The sequence below is a fragment of the Lissotriton helveticus genome, chromosome 3_1 (assembly GCF_964261635.1).
Source record: "Lissotriton helveticus chromosome 3_1, aLisHel1.1, whole genome shotgun sequence".
NCBI classification, from domain to species: Eukaryota; Metazoa; Chordata; class Amphibia; order Caudata; family Salamandridae; genus Lissotriton; species Lissotriton helveticus.
The window spans coordinates 288,431,964-288,448,447 of record NC_136061.1 but is presented as its reverse complement, the minus strand read 5'-3'; the positions used below and the strand labels follow the sequence as shown (position 1 = coordinate 288,448,447).

The following is a 16,484-nucleotide window of genomic DNA, read 5'->3' as shown; positions in this document are numbered from 1 at the left end:
TCACTATTCAATTTTTGGTTAAGGATATCCAATGAAGAGTGAATATCAGCTATTTTGGTCGAGAAGAAGTCCGCAATATTATTACATAGCATCTGTGATTCAATCACAGAGTTAGCTAACTTAGGGACCGACAGGGACTTTATGGTTTTAAAGAGCTCCCTAGCTGATCTCAGCCCGACCGTGATCTTATTAAAATAGTTCCTTTTTTCATCTGTTATTGCTTTTTTGTACTCCTTGAGCGCCAATTTGTGCTGTGATTTCTTCAAATCGTTGGGCATAGCAAGCCAGGCCCTCTCTTTTTGTCTGCACATCTGCCGCAGCCCTCTGAGTCGTTCAGAGTACCAGGGGGCCGATGGGGTTTTTCTGGCAATATAGCGCATGCAGGTCTAGTAACTTAAATAATCTATTCAACCAAATTATAATGCTTTTGACCCATAAAATGTTTTCAAATTATGGGATCCTTGAAAAGTATATTAATTTACTGAGATGCCATTTTCTTCTTTATCATATATGAGAACCCCTTAAAATACAGGAGTTCAGCATGTCTGCTCCACAGACAAATCTTGTTTGGTTTACTAGACTAAACATTTGCTCCATATATAATACAAATATAGCCACATATAGTATACACATAACCGCTGACTTTGCCTCAGTTGATTAACCGCATTGTCATCAGCGCGGAGGTAGGAATGTTTCTCAATTGAGGTTTGAAAACTGTCACTTTTAATAAATACATAACTAAAGCATAAAGTAGCAGCACACTGTCATTTGTAATCAACAGATTTTACATTAAAATGCCCACAGAGTTTCTCACTGACATGTGGTTTTAAAACTATATAGTGTACAGTGTCTGGTAATCAAGTTTTTGCAAATATTTGTCATTTGCACATCCGCAAATAAAGTGTTCTCTTTTGTTTTACTCCTATGTGAATCCTTGTTTGCATCACATTTCTGAATTACAAGAAAGTTCTTTCATAATTCCCGAGATATTTTAAAATAATTGTACTATTAATTTACATGCTGTTTAAATGTTGTTATAAAAAAATTGGACAGTTTACAGCCTTTTGTTTCACAATTATTGTCGATAACTCATTTGACAAAAAGCACTAACTTCAAAAGAGAAAGACAAGTAAAAAACATTTTCCAGGAACAGATAAGCAACACTTGACATTTGACCTCTGTCCTTGAACAGGCAGCAAATGGGTCAAGACAAAAACAAGATTTAAAGAAGTCTTTATTGCTCATTAACTTTCTGAATGAACAGAACACCTGTTCCTTCCGGTTTAAGATAACTCGCCAGCACGGACGAGTAAATGCTAAAAATAGCTCAACCTGATAAAATCTAATTCGAAATTGTGAGTGGATTTTTGGAGGCCTGGTGTGCCATGGCGTGTTTAAACTTTTTAGAGCACCTTGTCACTCAGCCTGCAGTGGCAGTCAGCATGCTGGGTCTCTTAGAGTGGCACAATATATGCTGCAAATCTTAGGGACCCTCTTTAGTGCCTATGCGCCTAGGTACCAGGGGTACCACTTACTAGGGGCTTGCAGAGGTGCTAAAGGTCTGGTCAATTGGGGATCAGTTAACCAGCAAACTTGTTTTGGGGAAAGAACTCTGTCACTAGGGACCTGGTTAGCAGGAACCCAGTAAACGTCAGTCAAAGTTCCATCAAATGCTAGGCGAATGGTGTTGGAACTACTGCAACAAAAACCCGGTTTCCTACATGACATTCGTATTAGGACCATTGAGTTTTTTGTTAAAAATGTGGGATCATGCAAATCGGCAGTCTACAGACACCCATTTCCATCCTTTGTTTGGAAGCGCTATGTCCATTTCATCTCTGTGCAATTAATTTCTGGTCGGATGTCTTGAGTTGATGCTTGGTGTCCACTCATTCAAAAGTAATGTAAACAGATGAATTGCTGTATGAATTGTATTGTCTTGCAGATTGTTATTAAGCCAAGTTCGCTCAGCAGAATGAAGACAATCTTCACACAGGAGATCTTTACAGAACAGGTAAAACTAATGAAGTCCCTTTTAGACATATGAAGGAGCGTGATAGAATTGTAGTATTTGACAACAGATAGGAATGTTGTCTGATTGAAATCACAGCTACAGTAGCAAACTAATACACAATAGGTGACTTCAATCTATTGTATCCTATTTACAATTGCATTCCTGAATGGTTGTATCTTACTCAAAACATAAGTGACTTACTCCTTAAGTAACAAGCTTCTATCAACCTCATCCTCTTGCAATCTAATAAGTTGCTCTGTACATCTACAGCATTAAATCACTGCCACACAGTTTGATTATGCGATAAGCATGAGTTATGATTGAAACCCTCTTTACTGGAAGTACAGACTTTCTTAATATTATAGTAAAACAGTTTGATCCTAATTCTGCAGAGGCTGGATGCATAGTTATATTGATCGAAAAAGTGGTTGCAATTTGTAGGCTGTATTTCCTCCACCAGTTTAGAATTTTGCGAACTGACTGATGTACTAATAGATTGGTTCATAAAATGTAGTCTGAATGGGTTGCAATCCTAACATGCAGAATTAATATTAATTTGATTTGCTGAAAGTTGTGACTCACACTGATTGAATGCAATCACAGCGATTGTGGCCTGCAGGTGTCTGTAGACAACCATGTCTGGATTGCATTTAAAAAAAATTTTTTTTTTTTAAAGTAACGACATTTTCTTTAAAGGAACCTGGATTGCTTTAGGAAAAAAAGGTAACTTTTTTAATGTTATTTTTTTTAACGTTTTTCTGAGAGTTGGCAGTGGTCCCCTGGTACACTGCCTGCTCCCTACAAAGGGTCCCCTCCTGACACTTTCTTTTTTATGAATAAGCTACCACCACATCTTGGGAGTCTGCAGCTTTTCAATAGTTTGCAACTGTAATTCTGGTTCCAAACCATTGATGCATCTCATAGCGATTCGGTATTTGAAAGGAATGCCCACAACACACCCCTCCCATCAGTTTTAGGTAAAACGTTATCAACTCCTAAAATTGGTTTCATACATAATACAAAAATTTCTAACACTTGCAAATGTAGAAATTTAGTGAATTGCAGGGTTTGCAAACACTAAACCATTTTATACATCAGGCCTTATGTCCTTAAACTTTATCACCCTAAAATATGCTACCCATTTGTTTAGGAGAAGCCTGGGTATGACCAAATTAACTGTTTACAGTATCTGCCAAGTAAAATGCCAGTTTGTTATTAATATCGCTGTCTGTTTCCCCCGTTTTGGCATATATCCGTGAAGACCGAAACTAATATGTGATGCATGGAATGATTGAATTACCATCACCACCTATAATTGCACTGTGATGCATTCCATGCTATTTTTTTGGGCTTGGTGAACCACCTCAGATGGGGTCCGACCATTTGCCAAGCATCCATGCATTGGAACATATATCGGGAATTAAAACTGAGTAGCTTTTAGATCTTTTTGTGCAGGGTTTATGCTACATTGCTGTGAGTAGAATTGTAAGTTTGTGATTTAGTCTAGTAGGGATAGGGTTGCGGTGGGGTCAGCTTTCATTGTATCTGATGAAGAAGAGCAGTCTACCCTTTGGCCAACAATGTCAATGTTAATGAAATGGTCAGATCAGATCCCAAACTGGTCCCACTAAAATCTGCATGTAGGGGTGTGTGTTTTAGGTATATTAAAAATTTAGGATATGATTATTTTCATTTTAGGTAGTTACAGCCCATGCGGTGAGAGTCCCAGTAACAAGTAACTTAAGCGCAAACATTACAGGCTTTCTACCTATTCACTGCATTTATCAGCTGCTAAGAAGCCGATCGTTTACGAAGCACAAAGTTTCCATTAAGGTAAGAGAATCCTTTAAATGAATCTCTTCTAATACATATAGATAGTGAATTGCGTGCTGAGCCAGTCACATACTGATTAAATTAAATATTTCTTGAAATCAGAAAAGCATATTCATTGGTTGTAAAATTGTGTTTTGCTGTCTGCCATATCAAAAACCTGTATTTATTTTCCAGGACTGGATATATAGACAGATGTGTGAAACCATGACGCCTCTTCATCCCCAGTTGCTGCCTCTTATAGAGGTTTACATCAATTCTGTGCTCACACCTGCATCAAAATCAAGTCCTGAGGCTACTAATCAGCCAATCACAGAACAGGAGATTCGGAACGTTTTTCAAGAACTCTCTGGGGTAAGATGATTTAGTCATAATTTATACATTTTCAAACTGTGATACAAAAGTGCATTTTCCTGGGCAGGATGATATGTGTAAATGATGACCTAAAGGGCACCAGTGGACAATTTCGTTGCTCGTTTTAGTTTGTTTACTTCGTTTTCCACAGCGCCCTTTAGTGTTTTCAAAGCTGTTGTCTAATCTGGACCTTGATCATATTTGATTTCCAAATGTATTTGTTTTGTTTAGGCTGAAAATGCCCGTCTCACACCACGTTACAGTATTACGGCTCAGCTCCTTGTGCTTTACTATGTCCTGTCTTATGAAGAGGCTCTGCTAACAAACACAAAAGCGCTCGGTATGTATAATGTTTAGGATCTTGATTTTTCCCCCCAAACTATTGGTAGCTCATGTTGGAAAAGCTAAACCCAGCAGGCATGACAGATTCTTAAGTTATTCAAAATCTGACAATTAAAATAAAAGTCTGTCTGCATCCGTATTTTATAGCTCCAATATAGTTGATGTAAATAAATGTTGTTTTCTATTCACATTCAAGTCAAACTGCACTTCATTGAGAATTTGCTACAAAGTTGTTCCCAAGTTTTAGTTTCTATCCATGGTTTTTTTAAAGTATTGATCTGGAATCATTCTAAACTCATAACCATTTTGATGTTCTCACAGAAGTAGCATGATATTGGAACACTTAAATGTATGCCAGAAAATATGCAAAGACTGCACTCTGTATTCTTCCCTTTCAGGCCATCTGCCCACCTTCCACAATGCCCTACACCATTCCAGTCGTAAGGTTATATTTTTATGCACTTGCACTAGTTCTCAGAATAAAGAGACATATAATTGTTGGCCCTTCCTTTGGGGAATGTTGGCTTTTTACTACTTAGATATGTTTTTTGCTCTTGGATATTTTTTGCTCTGAGTAACCTCTTTTGTTGGAGTCCTGAGACACCATCAACTTCCTGGAATTATAAGAAATATAAACATAAAAAAGACACATGCCTGTAGTTCTACATCCTGTCAAGGAACTAAGGGTTTCTTCATTCATACTTTTGATTTCAATCGATATGGCAATATTTGGCTTATCCACATTCGGCATTAACTACCCTCTTCGAAGATACTTTTGAAACTGATAAGATTTGCCTTGACTTCAATGCACATGTTGCCAGGATGAATTAAGGCACCCTTCAAAGTGGAGATGATGGTGGGCATCAAAAGACGTTTGATACTGAACACTTCTGATCTAATGCCTCACATCTCTCCTCCTGCTTAAGTGCATTCTGAGAAGATCATTAAGACAACTCGGAGGCAACCTTGCGTTGGACTGATTTTACTTCTCCTCAGTCCAGGAAGCCTAATCCCAGAAGGTTCGAGGCATGTGGGCTGCTGAATTCATATCTATAGCATAGATCGCCGCCTAGTGTTGGGTCCGGATGATTGCACATTGTTGTCCTGGAAGAGTCTTCGAAGTATCACGAGATAGGTGGCTCCTCCCCTGGACTACAGTGCGCATGGGTATCGACTCCATCCTCAGATTGTTTTTTTTCCGCCATTGGGTTCGGATGTACTTTCGTTATCTCCAGTTCGGAATCGACATAAACTTTTTCGAGGCCATAAGGCCTTTTTCGTACCGTCGGTATTGTTTGCGTTCGGTGCCCAGTTCTGTTCAGACTCGCTTCCCGAGTTGGACATCCAGGGCGTCGCGTGACTCTTCGGTGATCGAGGCCCAGTCAACGCAGAAAGACCTTCGACCACGCAACATGGAACGGAGCCCGTTCAAGAAGTGTCCCGTGTGCGGATCGAAGTACCCACACATCGACGTCCACCCGGTGTGCAACAAGGGCCTGTCTCCGGACCACGATGAAGCCAACTGTATGGCTAGTTCACGGTTTCGTTCAAAGAAGACGATTCGGCTTCGGCGCGTGGCGCGCGTGGAGGCCCGGCAGTCGGCCCCGGCACCGGTGGACATCTTCGACAGCGAGGAAGCAGACGAACACGAAGTTCAGCTGCAGATTTCACCTCCAGCGGAGGAAATAGACTACGACTATCAGGTGGATGTCGAAGGCCTACACTTAGAAGAAGTCGTCGACGAGGTAGGAGACGACAATGAGGCCTATGGGGCCATGGAAGATAGCTCAGAGGAAGAGCTATGCCCCGTTCGAACAATTACAAAGGCTCAGGTCGAGGGATCACCACTCGGCCTTACCCAAGACCTTCTACCAGGATCCACGGCCCCGCCTCCAGGCCCGGCTACGGACACTTCGGCGGAGCCGCCATTGTCGAAAACGAAACCGAAAGTGGTTGAAACGCCATCGAAACCGAAGGCGTCTGCTCCCCTGTCGACACCCTCGTCTTTTGAGGTGTTGGGACAACCCAGGCCGAAGGAAGCTGTCGACCCGGTGAAGTCGGGCAAGAGCGTCCAGCCAAAGTTGACCAAGGGCGTCGAGCAGAAGTCCAAGAAGGGCGTCGAGCCAGAGTCAAGCAAGGGCTTCGAGCCGAAGTCCAAGACTGGCGTCGAGCCAGAGCCAAGTAAAGGCGTCGAGCCGAAGTCCAAGAAGGGCGTCGAGCCGAAGACTGGGGCCCCAAAAACTGTTACCCAGGCCGCCGACCCGATAAAGCCTCGGCCGGAACAGCCCAAGTCATCGACGCTAGAGTCTTCACACGTTGGTGGACCGAGATCGTCTGTCGTGTCAACGAAGCCGCCCGCTTCCTTTACGAAGCAGGTCTCAGACTCCCTGAAACGTATCAGGGACAAGGCTTCGGCGGAAGACCCCAAGACACCTTCCGCACCGAAGCAGTCAGTCCCCACGTCACAGTCATCAACGCCAATTCTCTTCACGTTGCCGCCGAAGGTGGCACCGAAGGCCTTCGCACCACGGTCGGTGCCCGCAGCGAACTTGCAGGGTTCTGCGGGGTCGAAGCCTACTCACCCGGCTGGGGGCCTGAAGCATCGACCACCATTGGTAGAGGAGCAGTCGGAGCGTTTCATCGATGCCGACACCGGGAAGCTTACGCTTTACAAACGGAAAATTACAGCGACAACGCCTTTGGAGTCATACACAATTCCTCTAAAGCGCAAAAAGCCTGCTTCGGATTCACCAGTCTTGGTCGAACCACTGGCTCCTCGGACTCAAAGTGTTGTCACACCCTCACCAACTTATTCGGATGTTGAGGATGCTGGGGATGAGGACGAGGAATACAACTTTCCTGCCAACACAGATCCTGATGAACAACAGGACTCATGGGTGGAGGCAGGAGACCAAGGGGATCAGCAACCCGCCCTTGACCCTCAGGTCTACAACGTCAAGACCTCTCCCACTGAGGATTCTGCGGCATTCAATGCCTTGATCGAGAGGGCGGCAAAAAACCACGACGTTGAGCTGCATGCTGACCCTGTGGAGGTGGACTTCCTCTTTGACACTTTTTCAACAGCTGAAAAGACTGTGAAGACTCTCCCGATGCTAAAGGGGGTCCTGAAACATGCTGCGGACATCTTTAAGGAACCCATGCGGTCAAGGGTAGTCAACCCTAGAATTGAAAAAAAATACCGACCGACACCTGGCGATCCAACCTACATCAGGGGCCAGTTGCCATTGGACTCCCTGGTCGTTTCTAATGCCCGCAAAAGGGCGAATTCGCAGACCACTGGTGAAGCTCCTCCCCCGGACAAAGAATCCAAAGTGCTGGAGGCATCAGGAAAAAGAGTAGCAGCTCAGGTGGCCAATATCTGGCGTATCTCTAACACGCAGGCACTCTTGGCTCGGTACGACAGGGCACACTACGACACACTAGAGACCCTGTTGCAACATCTCCCAGACCAATATAAAGAGGCAGCGGAGATGCTTATCCAGGAAGGGAAGCTCATCTCCAACGCTTCAATTAAGTGTGCACTAGACGTTGCGGACACTGCAGCCAGGGCAATTAACACCAGTGTGCTGTTGAGACGTCAGGCATGGCTCAGAATCTCCGGGTTTAAGCCTGAGATCCAAACTACCATCCTCAACCAGCCGGTAAACCCTGACAGATTATTTGGTCCTGAGGTGGATACCACCTTGGAAAAAATAAAGAAGGATACCGAGACTGCTAAGTCCATGGGAGCTCTCCAGTCCCAACAGTTTAGGGGGAGCACTTGTCGTCGCTCAGGCAATAGAGGTGTTTCCAGAGGCCAGATGTCCCAGCAAACACAATTCAATAAAAGTTGGGCGCAATCCTCTTACCCCAAGCAAAGTAGAGGAGGTTATCGGGGCAACAGCACCAAGGGCAGAGGCAGGGGCAACAACAACTCCCGTTCCTCCGCCTCCAACAAACAGTGACGCCCTGTCACTCCCCCCCGACCATTCCACACCTGTCGGGGGGAGACTCCAGCAGTTCCTGCCAGTCTGGAAATCCATCACCACAGACAGGTGGGTCAGGAAACTTATCCAGTTCGGTTATTGTTTGGAGCTCACATCCACTCCACCCAACATACCACCAAAACACCGTCCTATGTCCACAGAGCATTTGCACTTATTGCAGCAGGAGGTTCTTGTCATGCTGCAAAAAGGCGCTATAGAGCTCGTGCCAGTGGAGGAAGAAGGCACAGGAGTGTACTCCCTGTACTTCTTAATCCCGAAGAAGGACGGGTCCCTCAGGCCTATTCTGGACCTCAGGCCCCTAAACCAGTACATTCTCTCAGAACACTTCCACATGTTAACGCTGCAGCAAGTTCTTCCGCTACTCAATCAGGGAGACTTCCTCGCAACCTTGGACCTCAAGGATGCTTACTTCCACATTCCACTCTATCCATCACACAAGAAATACCTCAGATTCACCATTCAGAATCTGCATTATCAATTCAAGGTCCTTCCTTTCGGAGTGACCACGGCCCCCAGAGTGTTCACCAAATGTCTGGCGACAGTGGCGGCGCACCTCAGGAGACAGAACGTACATGTCTACCCTTATCTGGATGACTGGCTGGTTCAGGCAAAGTCGGCCCAGCAGTGCGCCGCCGACATGTCCCACACCATTCACCTTCTTCACGGTCCCTAAACTATCCAAAGTCGCACCTTCAGCCGGCCCAAGTGCGGCAGTATCTGGGCGTGACGATAGATACCCTGGCGGCCACGGCTCAGCCAACTTCAGTGAGGATCAACAACATCCAGTCGCTAATCCAAAAGTTCAGACCGCAACACTCGCTTCCTGCGAGAGTGTTCATGCAGTTGATAGGCATGATGGCCTCCTGCATCTTCATAGTCCTGCACGCGAGGTTACATATGCGTCCGCTCCAAGAATGCTTGGCGCATCAGTGGACTCAGGCTCAGGGACAGTTAAAAGACCTAGTGTTGGTGACCGGTCGGGCATACAACTCTCTGCATTGGTGGAATCCACACAACCTTTGCAAGGGCCGACCATTCCAGGAGCCTGTGTCACAGATTATCCTGACGACGGACGCATCTCTCCAGGGATGGGGAGCTCATGTACTCCACTACACGGTGCAGGGACTATGGACAACGCAGCAAAGGAAGATGCACATCAACTACCTAGAACTGATGGCAATCTTCATGGCGCTGAAGGCATTCAAAGTACATCTGTGCAACAAGGTCGTGTTGATCCGGACGGACAACATGACGGCCATGTACTACATCCAAAAGCAGGGAGGTACACACTCTCCACAGTTGTCTCATCTGGCTCAGAGCATGTGGAAGTGGGCCATTCAGAGGAACATCTTCCTCATGGCAGAACACCTCCCGGGCACGGACAATCAGATGGCGGACCTGCTCAGCAGGTACAGCCACCAAATGCACGAGTGGGAGATACATCCATCAGTACTCCACCCGTACTTCCAGCAGTGGGGTCATCCAGAGATAGACCTGTTCGCCACGTGGGAAAACTCAAAATGCCAAAGCTTTGCCGCCAGGTTCCCTCACCCACAGTCGCAGGGCAATGCGATATGGATGAACTGGTTAGGCAGATTTGCGTACCCTTTTCCCCCAGCACCTCTCATACCGCTGGTGGCAAGAAAGCTGATGCAACACTCGATGACACTCATCCTGGTTGCTCCAACGTGAGCACGCCAGCCATGGTACACCACGTTTCTAGAACTCTCCGTGGTACCGCATCACCGGCTGCACCTCACACCCAGGCTTTTGACGCAGAACCATGGCGACATTCAGCATCCAGATCCGCAACAGCTCAATCTAGCGATCTGGCTCCTGAGGTCTTAGAGTTTGGCTACCTTGACTTGCCTCCTGAATGCATGGATATCATTCGGGAGGCGAGAAAGCCCACCACTAGAGCCTGCTATGCAGCAAAATGGAAGCGGTTTGTCATTTACTGTACTGAACGCCACATCAACCCGCTTGATGCGTCCATTCCCAACATCATATGTTATTTGTTGCATCTTTACAAATGCAATCTTGCAAATGCTTCCATTCGGATACACTTATCCGCCATAGCGGCTTATCTCCAAAACAGGCAGCATCTCTCCGTTTTCAGAGTGCCTGCCATTAAAGCCTTCCTAGAAGGGCTGAGGTAACGGGTTTTTAGGAACCCGTTTGGTGCCAGGGGATAACACCCGAAGACCTCTGAGTTCTCCCTGTTCCGGACCACAGAAACACGGAGTCTTCTAGTCGAGTCAAAGATAGAGTTTTATTGATAGCTACCAAGTAACAGGTGTCCTAGAAGCACGACGAACACGGGTCATGTGTTCTCAGGAGACTGTTCGTTTTTACAGAACCAGCCTTCTCCTTATATACAGAAATAGCTGCAAGCAAGAATTCTTGAGTTTATGATATGGCTATACACATTTCTACAATAATACGAAAGAGCGAAGTCATGTAGGCAAGCCCGTATTTTAGATGTCCAATGTGTGATAGATTACTCTGCCAAGCCCGGAACTCCCATCAGATATCGATGAAACCCCAATAAAGGAAGGCACCTCCTAGTGATAAAACTGGCCATAAACGGGGAACAGGACAGGTGTGTGTTTGTAGAAAGCATGGTTTGTATGTAGTGAATGGTTTGAGGAATTGGCCACTGGGCGAGGGGCTGCCCAAACAGGTTTGGCTAAAGGCAATGGAGTCAGTTGGGACAGGTCAGGGGGAAGTCAGGGAAGGAGGACGTGCCCTTTTAGATCAAGCTCGACCTTTAATTGACTTATCATGAGGGCAAGACGTAAGATGGATGCCGTTCACAAAATGGAGTCTAAGGGGTAGGGACGGAAACTACGATTTGGGGGTATTGGCGACCCTCGATTTATGACGCAAATGCATGGGAATGATGCCCTAATCATTATCGGTTCGCTGACACCAAATTCGTCATGGTACGTTGATATTTTGTGACACGGGTATTGGACCTTGATATCGGGATGACAACAGGGTCCAGATTTTCAGAACCACAGACCCTCCTTTTGCCCTTATGTAAGGCAATAAATCATATCAATCGGAGTCCAAATCTGTATGAAGGAATTCGTGGAGATGCTGCTGTAACATCATTCTGTTGCTCAGTTCCTCTCTTGACACAGGCTTCCGTACACATGACGTAGCACAGAGGCCACATAGTGCAGGAGCGCACTGTATACACAGGCAGAACATAAACAGAAGTGCTAAGATCATCCCAATGAAGATCAGTGTTCTCCATCCCCATGTAGCGATCAGTTCCCAGAACCACCCTAGTACGGACCAATCTCCTTTTTCCACGTGGAGGGAATCAGATATTTCGTGTAGTTTAGAGATGGCTTGGTACACTGTCGGAGCGTTATCAGGGATGAAAATGCAACAACTGGATTGGATCACTCTACACACACCACCACGATCGGCGAGTATGATATCTAGGGCAACTCGGTTCTGAAGGGTCATAAGTCGATCCGACTGAAGTTCGGTCGTCAAATTTCCAAGGGCTCCGGCCGTTGTAGTCACGGCGGATTCAACTATCCTCGATAACTGGCGAATATTCCTGCTGTTTACCATAGGCCCCCAAAATGGCAGAAAACCCTTTGCGAAGTCAGCGAATTCCTGACCCGCGGTGTCGTCTTTACTCACGACACCTCTAGCTGTCCTTGTCCGATGGTAATCTGCTCTGGCCGTGTAAGTGGGAGGCAGCAGAAATGCGATAAAGCATGTACCTGAGAAGTCAGGGGGCAACCACGTGTAAGCTTGGTCATGGCAGACGAAATACGTGCCTTTGGCTGCTAATAATATAGGGGACGTTCGGGAAGCGAACACATATGTTTCCGCGCATATACTCTTCCCTAATTGAGCTTTGGGATCCCTGCCGATACCCTGTAAACATAAGTGACCTCGGTTGGGTACTATCCAAACTGGGCGGGATTTCTTTGCTGTCTGGCTCTTACTCAGGTAGACCCCATATTTGGTTACGTTCCAACGAGTGTACGGAGTGAATTCATCTTTGGGAATCGTAAGATAGGTGTTGAACTCTCTACTCATATTTCTTATCCCTGCTATTAGTGCCTTGTTACTGGAATCACTTTCAGTAGAACGTGTCGGGTATGGTTCTAGGGCGAATAGGAACATGGTCTGGAAAGCCCACAGAGAACCATAATAACTGAAAGGCAGGATGAAGTATGGGATACCCTTATCCGTCGTGTGTGGCATGAGTCCACATATCCAACAGTTCGATGTGTTCATGATGGACTGGTGTTGGTGCAGGAGTTGAATAAATGAGTTATTTACAAATTCGAGTCTTCTGGCAGATTCGTGTTCAGGTAGAGGGTGAAAGTAGTGTGGAGAGATAGTAGGAGAAGGCTGGGGCTGGGTGTCATTCGAAAAGGTAACTTTAAACACGAATAGAGTATAACCAGTCAAAAACATCGTTATGCTACACAACATTAAAATACATGTTATCAGAAACTTTCTTTTGGCCAGTACAGTGCACAATTGTCTTTCAAAGTTTGGGAGTCTGGTAGGTCTCTTTACCCTAGGAAACTCCATCCTCTAGTTGCTGCCCGCGGTGGTAGATTGATTCTCCCAGGGAGTGCGCTCTGTTCAGTCCGGGGTAACTCCCGTGGACCAACCAGAACCGTGGACCTAAAACTTCCCAGTTGCACTCCCCAGACTTCAACCGCGACCTTAGCAGCAGAACCGGATGGCGGTTCGAAAATCAAAAATGAGCAAGTTTCCTGAGAGCGAGAGAGCTGAAAAATCTAAAATAGTTCTTGGGGGAAGGGAAAATCACATTCGTTTGTGTGTCTTTTTATTAGTCTCTTTGTCTTGACCTTAGATTATACTGTTCTTTCCCAGGTACGGTGTGGTCTTCAAACAATGTCTCAGGTTTGGTAGTGTCCAACTGCATAGACGGTGGCACAAATCCTTGTAAAATACGATCACTCTCCTTTTCGGTACCAGTTTCTTTTAAGCGTGCATCGCTGAAAGGGATGAAGCGAGGTATGGATTCTGTCTCGGAGTCGGCAATTCCTTCGTTGACCCACCGGTCGTATGGAAGGGGCAGAGGGACCCGTTTACAATGGGTCCCGTGCACCCAGTTCTTTTTGCCATCCACCCGAACCGCTGACCTCGTGGAAAGAAGTACCAGGTAAGGTCCGGTCCACCTCGGCTGTCCGTTGTTGGTGCGCTGGAAGTTTCGCACCAAAACCCACGTGCCGGGTGTGATGGAGTGACCTGGATCGTCAGAGGCTGGTGGAGAGGAACTGTGAACCTGTTGGTGTAAAACACGCAATTTAGTTGTCAATTCGCACAAATAGTCAAGCAGTACGGGGTGCTCTATTTCGCTAAGTTTCTTTGGTCTTGGCACGCCCCAGACGTTGGCTGGGCGGCCAAACACGATTTCGTGTGGGCTAAGTCCTAATCTGGAATGGACTGTCATTCTCGTTGACAAGAGTGCTAGGGGCAAGGCGTCAGGCCATTTAAGACCTGTACTGGCTTGGATCTTGGCTAATTTGAGCTTTAAAGTGCCGTTGTAGCACTCTACCAATCCAGCTGATTGGGGGTGATTCGCAGAGTGGAATTTTTGCTGTACGCCTAAACATTCACACTCTCTTCATCACGCGTCCTACGAATTCACTTCCATCATCACTCCAGACAATTCTAGGCATGCCAAACCTCGGGAAGAACTCTTTGACAAGGGCTTTGGCGGTTGACAAGGCAGTGTTGTCTTTAAGGGGGTACGCTTCCACCCACCTGGAGAAAGCGCAAACAACAACGAGCACATACTTCAAATTGTTGCATCTCTCCATGTGAATGAAATCGAGCTGCAAAACCTCGAACGGATACGTTGGAGGCGCAAAATTACCAGCTGGAGTTGGGGTTCCCCTACCGGGATTGTACTTCAAACACACCATACAGTTTCTGACCACATTCTCTGCATATTTCGGGATATGGCTATTTTGCCATACTGGGGCCAATATTTTACAGATTCCTCTCGAACTGATGTGTGCAAATCCGTGAACCATTGTTACTACTGCAAGTACATAGGCGTTAGGCAATAACGATCGCTGGTGTTCTGACAATTCGACCCAACAACCATTCGTGTCTAATCTACCCTTACTTTCTCTCCATTCATTCACCTCTTTCTCAGTTGCCTCGGCTTGTATAAATTTCACGCTTTCAATGGTGTCCTCTCACATTCCGATTTTGGAAAAGGGGGGTGGTGATGGACAGAGTTTCTGAATGATGCAGAATACTCTTACCAAGTCAATAGATCATGGTTTTAATCCATCACCGTTTTTTAGCTCACTGCACCATCCCAGCTCAGAACCTGGCTATATGCAAATTAGTCTGTTCCTGTCCCAGTGCATGATGGGAACAGGGCAAACCAAACTACCAAGCCAATTCTTATACTGGGAAGGAAACAAGCTTCCGGGGACCGGTTTCTGGCATCACAGCCTTCTTCGGCCCGGCTTGCTTGAATCCTGATGGTGCAATGAGCAAGGGACTCACGTCTGAGTATACCCTCCTCTCACATTCCTACATCAGTAATCCATCTAGCAGGACCTACAACATACATCCGACTCATTGTGTTCCTTGCAGTCTCTTTCGCAACCTCGTCTGCAACTGCATTCCCGCGGCCAACATCATCCTGAATCTTTTTGTGTGCACTACATTTTATAATGGCAACTTGTAGTGGCAAGGTCAGTGACTGGAGGAGCTCATTAACTAGCTGACCATGTTGTATCTTTGCACCATGTGACGTAAGAAACCCACGTTCACGCCACAATCTCCCAAAACTGTGAGCCACACCAAAGGCGTATTGGCTGTCAGTGTACACATTCACTCGTTTTCCTTTCGCTAACACACATGCTCTGGTAAGCGCAACTAGCTCTGCAGCTTGTGCAGAATTATGGGAAATGCGTGCAGTCTCTATAATGGTGTGCAATGTCGTTACGGCATATGCTGCAGTCGTATCACCATTCGGCAGCTTGAAACATGAACCATCAACCCATAAAGTATCATTGCATTCAGGAAGGGGAGTGTCCTGTAAGTCTACTCTCCCTTTTGTCTCTTCTTCTGTCCTAAAGCAGCAGTCATGTTTATCAATCTCGTCTGTTCCTGTCGGAATGGGTAATAACGTTGCGGGATTCAGTGTATCGCACCTCTTTATGTGGATGTGACTTGCTAGCAACGTAAGTTCGTAACTGGATAGTCGAGCGCTAGTAAGGTGTTGTGTCTTCGTCCTGTTTAGTAAAATGTCTACTGCTGCGGCGGTAGCCCTCAGACAACTTGGTAGGGCTTTAGCCACAGGGTCTAGAGTTGCCGAAAAATACGCGCATGGGCGCTGTCTGTCCCCAAAATGTTGTGTTAAAACTGATAATGCACAACCTTCCTTCTCGTGGACATATAATGTAAAAGGCTTATTGTAGTTGGGGTTTCCCAACACAGGAGCCGAACATAATGCATCACGCAACTCGTGGAAACTCGTCTGGCAATCTTCAGACCAAGGCATAGGATTTGGCGTGTCTTTACAGAGTAGTGCCAGCAAGGGTTTAGCTAGTAGTGAGAAATTCGGTATCCATTGTCTACAGTACGATGTAATGCCCAAGAAGGCTCGAACCTCTCTCTGTGTCCTTGGGGCACTTAGTTCTGCGATTGCCTGTATTCTTTCTGGTGTCAGTCTCCTTCCCTCCTTCGACAAGATGTGACCTAAGTAGGTTACTTCTTGTCGGAAAAATTGTAGTTTGGAAAGAGAGACTTTGTGCTTCATGTCACATAAGTGATGCAATAATGATAACGTAGCTTTCTTGCAAATCTCTTCAGTGTCTGCAGCGATCAGTAGATCGTCTACATACTGAATCAGAGTTGAACCATTTGGTAGAACAATCGTGTCTAGTTGTGTTTTCAGG

At 46.0% G+C, this 16,484-nt stretch overlaps 1 protein-coding gene across 3 annotated transcripts in view; it reads left to right on the top strand.

The window, feature by feature from the left end:
- The window catches only part of INTS2 (integrator complex subunit 2), a 280,966-nt gene that overhangs the window by 107,855 nt on the left and 156,627 nt on the right, over positions 1–16,484 (top strand). For all 3 annotated transcript variants that reach the window (XM_078679818.1, XM_078679819.1, XM_078679820.1), the window contains 4 exons: positions 1,946–2,014; positions 3,713–3,847; positions 4,022–4,198; positions 4,430–4,538. In XM_078679818.1, coding sequence (XP_078535944.1) covers positions 1,946–2,014; positions 3,713–3,847; positions 4,022–4,198; positions 4,430–4,538 — 490 coding nt within the window. The remainder of the gene's footprint in view (positions 1–1,945; positions 2,015–3,712; positions 3,848–4,021; positions 4,199–4,429; positions 4,539–16,484) is intronic.